We start from the raw sequence: 13,242 nt of genomic DNA, 5'->3' as shown, positions 1-13,242 counted from the left end.
GAGTCTGTACTCTTGCCCACTTTATATTTCTTAATAATTGATGGTAATATCAGTATGAAGAATAGTGCATTATTAATGCGTTGTTATCAGTGGAGGTCTCTTTCTAGACTTCATAAATAGCTGTTCTTTTCTGAATGAGTTGGCTCAGGAGGAAACCTAGCCTTTCTCAAGCCTCTATTACAAACACAGCCAGCAGCTGACAGAACACCATTAGAGAATTTCTCAACGGACAACATGGAGGACCCTGGATATGTTCTTTCTCTATATAACCTCAGAGCAGCACCCAGGGGCACAATAACTATGGCTGCCAATAGAGCCTGGTTGGATTCCCTCAGCACACAAGATCTCAGAGAAAGATTTAAAGGATCTGTGGTCATTCCGCTGAGGGTGACCCCATTCCTTCTGTCACTCAGTCTTTCACAGATGGATGCCTCTTCTCATACTTCTCTTCCCATTCACCCATCATCCTGTTTCCCTTCTTTTCCTGACTCTGAACAATGAGCAAAGACTTCAGATGTGCTCTATTAGAAAGCATACTAGTAACATTCATGCAATTTCCCTTATGTAGCAAAATTTCCCAGAGATTGAGAGCCAAAAATTTGGAGACACAAGTACTCAAGGAGAGGTAAGGTGAGAAGTTTAAGCCTCTGCTCTTCCCAAAGACAATTAAAATGTTATCAAGATAAAAACAGAAGGAGCAAAGCTTAAGCAGTGACAGAAAACCAAAAAGTTAAGTGGAAAAAAGATTAGTCATATCTACTGAACATTAATCTATAAAAGAGACTCAGGAGGAGCGCGGTGACCGGGAGGGTTGGGTCTATGGTCGCTCCGCGCTCCGCTCCGCCGGCTGGTGCTTTTTTATCAGGCCAAGCTGTGTTCCATGGCAGGGAACTTTTGGCAGAGCTCCCACTATTTACAATGGATTTTGGATAAACAAGATCTGTTGAAGGAACGCCAAAAAGATTTAAAGTTTCTCTCGGAAGAAGAGTATTGGAAATTACAGATATTTTTTACAAATGTTATCCAAGCATTAGGTGAACATCTTAAATTAAGACAACAAGTTATTGCCACTGCTACGGTCTATTTCAAGAGATTCTATGCAAGGTATTCTCTGAAAAGTATAGATCCTGTATTAATGGCTCCTACATGTGTGTTTTTGGCATCCAAAGTAGAGATGCTGTGTTTAGAATAGTAATTGTATTTCTGAATACTGAATGGAATTTAATTGAATTTGGAGTAGTCTCAAATACAAGATTGATTGCTGCTGCTACTTCTGTATTGAAAACTAGATTTTCATATGCCTTTCCAAAGGAATTTCCTTATAAGATGAACCATGTATTAGAATGTGAATTCTATCTTTTAGAATTAATGGATTGTTGCTTGATAGTGTATCATCCTTATAGACCTTTGCTCCAGTATGTGCAGGACATGGGCCAAGAAGACATGTTGCTTCCCCTTGCATGGAGGATAGTGAATGATACCTACAGAACGGATCTTTGCCTACTGTATCCTCCTTTCATGATAGCTTTAGCTTGCCTGCATGTAGCCTGTGTTGTACAGCAGAAAGATGCCAGACAGTGGTTTGCTGAGCTTTCTGTGGATATGGAGAAGATTTTGGAAATAATCAGGGTTATTTTAAAGTTGTATGAGCAGTGGAAAAATTTTGATGAGAGAAAAGAGATGGCAACTATTCTTAGTAAGATGCCGAAACCAAAACCTCCTCCAAACAGTGAAGGAGAGCAGGGTCCAAATGGAAGTCAGAACTCTAGCTACAGCCAATCTTAAAACATTCCGAAGAATTTCATAGTGGACCAGTTGGAAATAAACCATTGGACAGATTTCAGTAATGTCTTCAATGGAACACAAATGAAAATGAATAGCTTGTTTCTGTCAAGCATATTGGGAAGTGATTTTATTTTTGCAAAATGTTTTCCTTACCTAATTTGATTCTAATACATAATTGATTAAAATCTATTGTTTATGAAAGTTTGCAAAGGTTCTAAGAGGACCTACAGACAGACATACATAGACTTTTGAAAATTAATAGCTTCTGATTAGTGTAATTTTTCTTAATTTGGATAATAGAAATTTTAACTCTTTATTAAGCCAGAAAACATGAAACATAATTTGTTTAAAATTATCTTTGGTCACTGAATGACCAAAAAAAGGAAATAAGTCAAATAAATGAGGGTCTTTTTTTTTCCCTCCTTAAGTTAAACTTTAAAATTGTATTTAAGGAATCAAATCTTACAAAATCCTAGAAGGTTTTGGTGATGATGATGATGATGATGATGATTTCAGGGAAATGAATCAATTACCTATGATTTTAAAATGTATTTTATTCAGTAGTTTTGGTATCTTGCCATGGAGGATACTAGCCCAGCCTAGCAGAAAAGTGCAATATGTACAGCATACTTTGACATTTTAAAAGTTATACTGCATAACCATTTTGAAATGCTGGGCAAACATTAAAAAAACTTACATTTAATTCAGTTAATCAGGCATTTTGAAAGCTAATTGGATGAAAACTGTAATATGGTTGAAATTTGGTAACATTTTTGTTATTTTTACTGTGAAGTTTTTAAATGATGTACACACCCTAGTTTATTTTTGTGTCTTAGTGTGGACTTACAGATTTACTACAGGAATCCTGAGCCAGGAACACAGTCAGGTTTCAGGCCAGTTAGATACTGGCTGTTCTTAATTCTCATCTGAGTGTAGGACTTCAGAATAAATGTTATATCAGTGGGACTTTGCTATCTGTAGAAGTTACTAAATTACATGATCGTTTTCTTCAGACTTGAAGGAGAGTGATAAAATTTGGAGTCATAGGATATTGATGTACAATTTAAGGATTAAAAATTTTTATAATTCAGTTGTGAATAATGGATTATGTTGACTTCCTAGTATAAAATTACAAGAATAAAAATACATTCTCCAGCTAAAACAAAAAAAAAAAAAAAAAGAGACTCAGTTTTTTATGATATACAATGTAAAACTTTAAATGATAAACTGAAAGTCCCTCTAAGGAAAGTATGGATATGTATCAAGTAATAGAAGTGCTCGTTGGTGAAGTAATCATTTATTCATAATCTATTTGACACATGGCATTCAACTAGTAAATGATGAAATTCATGAACAAGTAATAAGTCAGCTACTTCTTAACTGTTTTATTTGTAAACTCTAGGGATCTATACTCTATAACTTTTCCTTTATAATAAAATGTTTACTAATTATATTTCAATATACTCATGTATCTCTATTTGACACTTCCCCAATCTGATAAAACTGATTTTTTAATCAAACTACTAAAAATGTAAAGATAATGGAATTTATTTCCTTAAAAAAGACAGGGCAAGTCAGAAAAATAAATAATTGGGAAACTCACTAAAATGTTACTCTCAGGTTCTTACTAATTCGTTTTTGTAGGTGTGACCACCTTTCAAGAAAGTTCTTTTTGTACTTAAAAAATCAAATCATTTTGGGTAGAGTCCAAAATTTTAAATGAATTCCACTTTATCATACATTATGTTTTATCTGTGAGTAGTATAAATTCTTATCTCTTTCTAAGAAACCTTCATAATTCTCCTAAACAAATCCTTCCAAAATGGAAAACTATTTAGGACAATAAGCTGGCTGTGCAAGTGACATTGTAGAATCTCTTTCTGGAAGACAAAAAGAACAGGAAAGACTTTCACTGTAAGATTTCAATATTATGCTAATAATCAAACAGAACTCTTTTCTGAAGGACAGCATGCAGAAAAGACATATGGAAAGAACGGTTGGCATGTGTAGGTGGGATGAGACGAAGCTATCTCAGTCCAATGATTATCTGGAAAAGATACTTCAGACTGAGTCATGAAGACCTGCATCATCATATCATCCCAAACGAAGAAAGAAGCTATTTAGAGAGTTCAATTTTATGCTCAGAAGTGAAAGAAAGATAGGGAGGAAAATAACTGTAATAGTTGCCTAATGGCATGTGACAAAAGTATGAAGAAATTTACTAAGCAAATCCCCACTAAAATATGAAAGTGAAAAAGAAAGTGAAAGTGAAGTCGCTCAGTCGTGTCCGACTCTTTGTGACCCTATGGACTGTAGCCTACCAGGCTCCTCAGTCCATGGAATTTTCCAGGCAAGAGTACTGGAGTGGGTTCCCATTTCCTTCTCCAGAGGATCTTCCCAACCCAGGGATCGAACCTGGGTCTCCTGCCTTATAGGCAGATGCTTTACTGTCTGAATCACCAGGGAAAATGAATGAAAGTAAAACATATGTAAGGATGCTTCCAGATCATCATGAGTTCAGCCTCCTTGCTGGATTCTAAGTCCTCATTTCTAGCTTGGAAAAATTGGACTCTGAAGTGTAATTCATGTTTGTTATATTGTAAAGCTATTCACCTTCATTTCTACATATTTTTCTGCAGCTTCTCTGTCACATATTTATATTGAGTTGCATAAAACACAAACTAAAGAAGTTAGTTTTTAGTCTCAGCTCAATTTGCTTTATTGATGCTCCTTTACACCACTCCAAGCTGCCAATCCACAATCTATCTGAGAGCACATATCTTTGTTTTTCCCCAGATCCTCTCTTACTTATTGGACATTCCATTGAAATTAAATATTTTAACTACTTGAATCCACACATTCAACAAACATTACTCAATTATTCCCTTCTCCTAGATATCAAGAAATACTCATGAAAACTATGTGTACAGAAAACTTTTCAGCAAGAAATGCAGAATTTTTAGATGAGCTTTGACAGATGCTACTATTTTAGTGATTGTGTCTTAGCAGTGTGGCTATTACTAATTCAACCAGTTGTAAGCAATGAAAATTGACTCTAGTAAACTTAAGGAAAAGCATTTTTAGGAGCTTGGAAAATCAATAGGAAGACTGGAGAACAAAGCTGGAACTAAGATCTTCAGACCCAAGATGCAAGAAATAAAAAAGAGGAGGTTCTTCTCAGAAAGTCACCAGTAGAGTACACAGTCTCCAAAAAACATGTCTGGACTCTTTGTCCCTCAACTAAAACGTCAAATTCCAAGGAAGTCATTTGTTTAGCCCTTGAGGAAAGGGTAGGTGATTAACAGGCCCACTAAACACAATGGGGAGGGCAAAGGAATGTCAGAAGTTTGGAAAAGTTCACTATCCTTGTTTAAGTTCCTAGTGCTCAAGCTGAAATACTGGTAGCTGGTACATGAGCTAAAATAATAGATTGATTCTATTTCAAAACAGCTCTCTTAGAATGATTTGTACAGCATTTGATAGGCCTCATCTAGCCTTTCAAGGGTTTCCCTGGTGGCTCAGACAGTAAAGAATCTGTCTGCAATGCGGAAGACCTGGGTTTGATCCCTGGGTAGGGAAGATCCTCTGGAGAAGGGCAAGGCAACCTACTCCAGTATTCTTGCCTGAAGAACCCAATGGACTGGCAGTCTACCATCCACAGAGTGACAAAGATTCAGACACAACTAAAGGAACTAAGCATGCACACATCTAGCGATCAGCTCCTGTCACTAAACCAGACACACAACCCTCAGAAAACAGTGAGGCTTAACAGAGAAACTAACAATTATATCTCAATTTTTTTAATTAATTGATTTTGTAAATTATAAAAACCAAAAGCCTTATATTCCAATAGTCATCCTCACCCTAGCAAAAGTAATAGCACATCTGTACGGTAATAGTATAGGTAGAGATGTATTATATAGTGTCTAGTTTCATGCACCATGACTTAGATATTTTGTATACTTTAACTCATTTCATTCTCACAAAACCCAGGGCGGAGGTATTATTAATGTTAGCACCCTCAGAGAGATTACATAATTTGGCTAAAGCCTCACAGCTCTAGGCAGCCTATATCCAGAGCCTGTGCCCTCAACCCTGAACTAGGCTGCTTGGACTCAGCTCCATGGATGAAACCTCACAGGACACAGGAGGACAGGTTGTGGGAAGAACCATGCACATGAGTTAAAATCCCAGCTCTGCCATCTACCAGCTGAAGGGAAGAAACTGAAACCTCCCTGAGCCTCAATTTCCTCATCTGTGAGATGGAGAGGGTCATATGAGGGTCAGCATGAGTTGCTGAATGTCTCACACAGCTGTTGCAAAGTGGAAAGGAGGAAACACATATAAACTATTTAGTCACGAATGCTTAATCACATATGAAATGCTGAATAACCAATGGCTGCGATTAGTCATATGTCTGTCTTCCCTGGTACACTAATCTTAGGGACCCAGGTACTACTTTTTGATACCTGTGTCCATAGCTCTTTTCTCAGCAATCAGCACATTAACAAGCCCACATAAATATATGATGAACAGAAAGCATGTTTCAGGGCTGTTACTGCCACATTGTACTCAAGTATTATAAAATAAGCTCCTCTTTATAGTAACACCAAAGTTCCTGCCTCTTAAGCAAATGATGCCCATTTCCCCCCACCTCATCTCCTGCCCCCTGACTGTCAACTCATGAGGTTAGGGTCTATATAGATTTTGTTCTTCATAGGGCCCCAGCGCACAGCAGAGAGCTCAATACATAATAGGAGCTTATCAAATATTTGTGGGCTGAATTTTCAATAAGCATTTGTGAAATGTATTATGATTCACTTAGCACGTTCACATAAACACGTGTAGTATCTCTCTGTAGACCAGGCTCTGGTCTGGAGCTATAGTGCCTGAGTTCAGACTCCAGTGCCACCATTCACTGGTTGAGTGATCTTGGGTAATAGACATAAGTTTTCAATGCCTTGGTTTTCTCACTTGTAAAATGAGAATAATAACAGTATTGAGCTAATGAAAGTATTACAATGTCCATTCATATAAACCTTACAAAACAGTACCTGGCTCACAAGTGTTCTTTAAATGTCAGTAATTATTAACTTTGCTTGTCGCTGTTTTTCTCCATCACAATGTTAAGAATAAATCATTCCAACTGCCTAAATCATTTTTCCATTCATGTAACAAAATATGAAAAGTGATGTCGTTACTTCAAAGTCCGAAAATTAATTTTCAGCAGAGCAAATCATAATCTCAAAAAGCTGACTTTCAAAATTTCTGCAAAAATAAACGTATTCATTAGAGACTGTCCCTATAATAAAATAATCCTAAATGGCTCCAAATCATCTGTAGTTTAAGGCTTTCCCAAATAACTTGTGTTGGATCCTTCTCCAGTAACATTTTATGTTATTCCTTCCACAAACAAGAATAGCCATACTGACGTGAGTAGACGTATGAGTAAAACATGCGCACACACACACATGCACCCCAGGTAATGGAATTAGGTCTTGCTGTCTTCTGCCTCCACCACAAAACTCATTGCCTTACTATGGGCAAAAGTGCATCAATCCATGTATGCATCTCCCTATCACTTAGAGTATGAATTAATTAGAGCAAGCTTTAATAAAAACTTTAAGTCACTGTTTTCAACCACTGATGAGAAGACCAATTAGAAAAATGAAGAGAAAAATAAAGACAAAAGGGCACCTGAGTACTTCACTCACCTTCAATACTGTAATGTTCCAAGCAAAGCTCTCAGTTGCTTTGTTGAGTTTTCTTCCTTTCAAGCCTTCTTTTGCCCCCAGATTATGAAGCTCCTCATGGAACTCCATGCCTTTGAAAAGAGAACATAAGAGAATTCTCTGTATAAATTTCAGAAATTTAGGCATTTTATTGTGAAAATATTATCAGTAAAAATATAATTTCCCATTTCTGTCCTCTCATAATTTATAAATCCCTAAATTGAATTCTGTTCTCATTCTGTTCATCACCACCCAATGGCTATCCTTAAGGGAAAACTAAAAATAATCAATGTATTAGATTAAATTAAATTTTAAACAGCAAGAATACAGAGACAAAGACATGAGAAGTTAAGAAGCAAATTTTTCCAACAGGTTGCATCCATCTTGCCTGTCTTCTGCCTGGTTTTTACATAAAATGGTGTAATGTGTGAATGGCTACCATATGTGAAGGATGCACATATCTTACTTTTTCTTATGAACCATCCATATGGCTTGACAGTAGGCCTGGAGCTTACAGAGATAACAATGGTAATTAGTAAATGTTGAGTAAAACTAAAAAGGTTTAAAAAAAAAATAGCATTCCTGGAAACACCCAAATGTTTCAGATTTGGGAATGGCCCTAGTTATTTACAGCTAAACCATTCTCCTGAGCTTGAATACTATGAAAAACATCACCATCATCTGTTTCTCTAGCCTTTGTCTTAGCAACTCAGAATTGGGAATCACACTTTTTTCTGGTAAGCTCATTCCATCTCTGGAAAGCTATGATTGATATCAAGCCAGTCTTTCTCCCTGAAACTTCTACCCCTTGGTTCTAACTAGACTCACCAACAAGGTTTAATCTCTGTTCCACAGTGCAGTCCTTTAAATATTTGAAGATATTGGATTAAAGTCTACCAGAGCTTTCGCTTCTTCAGATTAAACATTCTAACATGTTTCAGCTTATTATAATGTCTCTCTTTAAGGATGACATCCAGGAACATTGTACTTAAAATAGGATTGAAGTAGCCCACATGAGGTAGGGTTTTACCACCACTTCCTTGTTCTACTGACTAGGTTTGTATTAATGCAGCCTAAACCACATTAACTTGCCTGGTGTTAACATCACAAGCACAATACATAGTAAAAGCATGGCTGCAGAGCCTAGATCTATCCCCTGGCCCTACCACTGACAAGCTCCGTGAGCATGAATGAATCCCTGAAACTCTCTGCCATTCAGTCTCCTCAGTGGTGCAATGGCAATAACAAAGAGTACTGACCTCATGGAATTGGGTGAAGATTAAATAAGTCTACAAATACAAAGCTCTCAAAGTAACGCCTGGTACATAGGAACAGAACGTAGTATTTGGTATTGTTATTATTTTCATGCTTCCTTTCAACAGAAACATCAGTAGTGAAGAGCACCATTTTCAAATTTTGGTCTAGCTTCAAAGGTCACCTCTGCCACATGTTGATATGGTATTTGGGATAATTCATTCAATCTCTCAGAATCTAAGATGCCTTATCTGTAGATTGGACATAATGATGATCACTTTGCAGAGTTGTTATGAGGACTAAATAACATAGCATATATGTTTAGCATATCATATGCATATACATCAAGCAATTGTTAGTGACACCTTCCTTATCGTAATCACTAGTGTGCGTATAGATTAGGGAGAACATGGATCCAAGAGAGAGGAAAAGTACAGGGGCGTGGATGAAGGTGAAGATAAACAGTGAGACGTAAGAGACATGGGACCCACTGCACCCTTGATGAAAGAACAGACCTAAAATGAGGACTAGTAAATGGGGCAAAAGCCCAGAAGGTTAACAGGATTACGGTTCAAACTGTAAAACACAAGTGGTTCTTAAGCGGCAGTGTAAAACCACAGTTTCCATATCAGTAGTAAACAGCTTTGATCGGTTCCTAAATCACAACAGTAAGTTCAGAAACCCTCACCTCTCTAGATATCTTCAGATACCATCTCTATATATACACAGACAACCCACTTACTATCATCTAGATCTCCTCCGTACTAAACAAAGGCTTCAGTGCAACTCAAAGCATCATTAAACTATGACATAAAATATCTGAATTTTAAGAGTAAAAAGTAAAGTCTGCAAGAATCATCATTATGCTTTCTAAGCAAAATAGGGGCAAGAGGGAAGATTACCTGCTTTTTGACACTGCACAATCTTTTCCTGGACTGTGTCTGCCATTTCTATGAGAAATCGGCTCTCTTGGATCATCTGTCACAAAATAAACATTAGAAGGTGGTTGTCAGGAATCCTTAAACTGGCCCATTGTAAACACAATATTCAAAAAGACCCGCATGATACTGCCGGTAACGGGGCACCATGGAGTAACCATAGGAAATGAGAGAGGGAAGGATGATCTCTGCTCCAACCCCCATCTACTCTCACGTAATCTAGAGCCACTTACCTTATGGCTGCTCCAGTTATGTAACACACCTGCACACCATGAGTGCCAAATCAACAACTGTTGCATATATGCATACATACTCTTTTAAGTTCCCAGTCACATTCATGAACACCTCTTCTTTTAATCCCCTCACCCCAAGTTACTGCAACATCAAGGCTAATGGTACTGGAATGATAGTAATGAGAATCAGAACAAGGAATCACCCATTGATGAGCTTAAAGGACTACTGAACACATCATCAGTGAAGTTGGAAACTTGGATCTGAGTGGCACAAAGGTGGCAGAGGTCTGATCCTTCCTCGAGAAGGGCTACGGCTCCACCGGCAAGAATGAGCTGTGAGTCATATTCACCACTGATTCCACAGAGCTTGTAGGCAACAACATTGAAATAGCGTCCCTGCCCTTCACATTTCGGTAGAAAGGAAAAAGACCAAGAGGTGATTAATATACTGAGTGAAGTAGGGGAAATAGGACAGCTGTTGGAGAGATAGAGAAAAGACAAATATGTATGTGAAGGGGGAAGACAGAAATAGGTACAGAAGTTGTGATCAGAAACACAGGGATTGGGTCTCTTCTAAAGAAATAGCCAAAGAAAGGCACCAATAAGCAAATGAACACTCCCTTAATGTCCAGTCACTCTTCGATTTCTTATCAGTTCAGTTGAATTCAGTTCAGTCACTCAGTCATGTCTGACTCTTTGCAACCCCGTGGATGGCAGCATCCCAGGCTTCCCTGTCCATCACCAACTCCTGGAGCTTGCTCAAATTCATGTCCATCAAGTCAATGATACCATCCAACCATCTCATCCTCTGTCGGCCCCTTCTCCTCCCACCTTCAATCTTTCCCAGTATCAGGGTCTTTTCCAATGAGTCAGTTCTTCCCACCAGGTGGCCAAAGTATTGTAGTTTCAGCTTCAGCATCAGTCCTTCCAATGAATATGCAGGATTGATTTCCTTTAGGATTGACTGGTTTGATCTCCTTGCAGTCAAGGGACTCTCAAAAGTCTTCTCCAACATCATACTTCAAAAGCATCAATTCTTCGGTGCTCAGCTTTCTTTATAGTCCAACTGTCACATCCATACATGACCACTGGAAAAACCACAGCTTTGACTAGATGGACCTTTGTCAGCAAAGTAATGTCTCTGCTTTTTAATATGCTATCTAGGTTGGTCATAGCTTTTCTTCCAAGGAGTAAGTGTCTTTTAATTTCATGGCTACAGCCATCATCTGCAGTGATTTTGGAGCCCAAGAAAATAAAGTCTCTCACTGTTTCCATTGTTTCCCCATCTATTTGCCATAAAGTGATGGGACCAGATGCCATGATCTTAATTTTCTGAATGTTGAGTTTTAAGCCAGCTTTTTCACTCTCCTCTTCCACTTTCATCAAGAGGCTCTTCAGTTCCTCTTCACTTCTACTCCTAATAAATGTCCCTTTTAATCTGGCTATTTCATGATTTCTCTGTCTGGCTCAATGATCTAAAGAGAGCTTAAGGCAGAATCCAAAGTGGACATAAAAGGTCTTAAGACACATATTTTTCATAATTAAATGTTGTTGAACAGATTGTAATTTTATACAATTACTTTCAAATATGAAGTGGTTTATTATTACAAATCTTCAAATGGAAAAGGATATTTGAATCACAAATGTTTAGTGCCTAACAACTCCACAAGAGTAAAATCATACCACTCATTCATTTTAAAAATATCTACTCAGCAGCTTTTATGTATAAGCATTGTAGTAACTACAAGGGGTATGATACACTAAGGAGCAGAAACAGACACATTTCTATCTCCGTGGGGTTCCAAGGCCTAGTAAGGGAAGTCTGCTCAAATGAATGAATGAAATATGATATGTAATTCAACCAAACTTCAATTACTTATATTTCTGCATAAGATGATAGTTTGAAGTAACTTGGGCTTCCCTGGTGGCTCAGAGGGCAAAGCGTCTGCCTACAATGCAGGAGACCCGGCTTCGATCCCTGGGTCAGGAAGATACCCTGGAGAAGGGAATGGCAACCCACTCCAGTACTCTTGCCTGGAAAATCCCATAGACTGAGAAGCCTGGTAGGCTTACAGTTGATGGGGTCACAAAGAGTCGGACAAAACTGGGCGACTTCACTTTCACTTTTCACTTGAAGTGACTTATTTGGAGGGATAAATTGACTCCATTGTGAAGGAGATCAGCCCTGGGATTTCTTTGGAGGGAATGATGCTGAAGCTGAAACTCCAGTACTTTGGCCACCTCATGCGAAGAGTTGACTCATTGGAAAAGACTCTGATGCTGGGAGGGATTGGGGGCAGGAGGAAAAGGGGATGACAGAGGATGAGATGGCTGGATGGCATCACTGACTCGATGGATGTGAGTCTGAGTGAACTCCGGGAGTTGGTGATGGACAGGGAGGCCTGGCATGCTGCGATTCATGGGGTCGCAAAGAGTCGGACACGACTGAGCGACTGAACTGAACTAAACTGAAATTGACTATTAAAACCATAAACTAGACACTCAAGAAGATCTAAGCTGTGTCAAACTTTTTAACTGCCTTAACCCTTTTAACTGCCAAGAGGAAGTGGAATGCTTCTGAATAACAATTTATCAAATGGCTAAGAGTAGCCTAGTTTATAGCAGGTTACAAGTGAATGAAACTCACTGTCAAAGAAAAATTTAATAGGAAGGCAATTTGATTTAGTGTTTTCTAAGCTTAGCATCTACACATGCAACATCAACTGAATTTTTAGGATTTTTCAAAGTTATCAGATGTTCCAATTAGTTAAATAGCATACAAAATATTGTCATGAAATTCAAGCAAGGGAAATATTCATAAAGAGAAAAGTACATTCGGTGATTTTACCGTGAGCAAGAGCTAATATACTATACATGTTTAGAATCATTTTAAGGCTAAAAGAAGCTTAGCTATCAGGACACCCCCTTAATTTTGTGAAAAAAGAAACTAAGACTTATAATAATTCTCATCTAAAAAATAGAACTAATTAATGATTAAACTGGAATTAAAATTTCAGACTCCCTCTGATTTTGTCTGGCCTTCACACTTGCCATCTTTTGAACCAGAAATGTAGCTTTCCAAAGTTGTCAGATTCAGCCCATCAGTAAAAACATGAGGCCATGAACTACTGCAACTATGTTCCAATGTTTCCTTTTAAAGAAAAACTTCAAAAGGGACAAGATTGGTAATTTCCTTTGACAATATCTTGACTGACATTCATTTCTCTTGGTTTTGCTCTCAGTGGAAAACATATTCTCTGACTAAACAAAAAAGAAACTCTTTATTGGTATGTGGCCAGT

The 13,242-nt window shown here is 37.8% G+C and overlaps 2 protein-coding genes across 2 annotated transcripts in view; one reads left to right on the top strand and one right to left on the bottom strand.

The window, feature by feature from the left end:
* PLCL1 (phospholipase C like 1 (inactive)) overlaps positions 1 to 13,242 on the bottom strand; it is a 368,975-nt gene that overhangs the window by 43,962 nt on the left and 311,771 nt on the right. Inside the window, exons 4-5 of the mRNA XM_052655035.1 lie at positions 9,674 to 9,749; positions 7,500 to 7,609 (exon numbers count right to left, since the gene is read on the bottom strand). Of these exons, the coding sequence (XP_052510995.1) occupies positions 7,500 to 7,609; positions 9,674 to 9,749 (186 nt within the window). The remainder of the gene's footprint in view (positions 1 to 7,499; positions 7,610 to 9,673; positions 9,750 to 13,242) is intronic.
* LOC128062550 (cyclin-C-like) lies at positions 820 to 2,045 on the top strand. The gene is given in 3 exon segments (XM_052655048.1): positions 820 to 834; positions 836 to 1,174; positions 1,228 to 2,045. Coding segments are annotated over 3 exon segments (912 nt in total). The 3' UTR covers positions 1,786 to 2,045.

This window comes from Budorcas taxicolor, chromosome 2, assembly GCF_023091745.1.
Source record: "Budorcas taxicolor isolate Tak-1 chromosome 2, Takin1.1, whole genome shotgun sequence".
Classification (NCBI taxonomy): domain Eukaryota; kingdom Metazoa; phylum Chordata; class Mammalia; order Artiodactyla; family Bovidae; genus Budorcas; species Budorcas taxicolor.
Note: the sequence above shows the minus strand (reverse complement) of the source record. Positions and strands in the feature narration are given on the sequence as shown.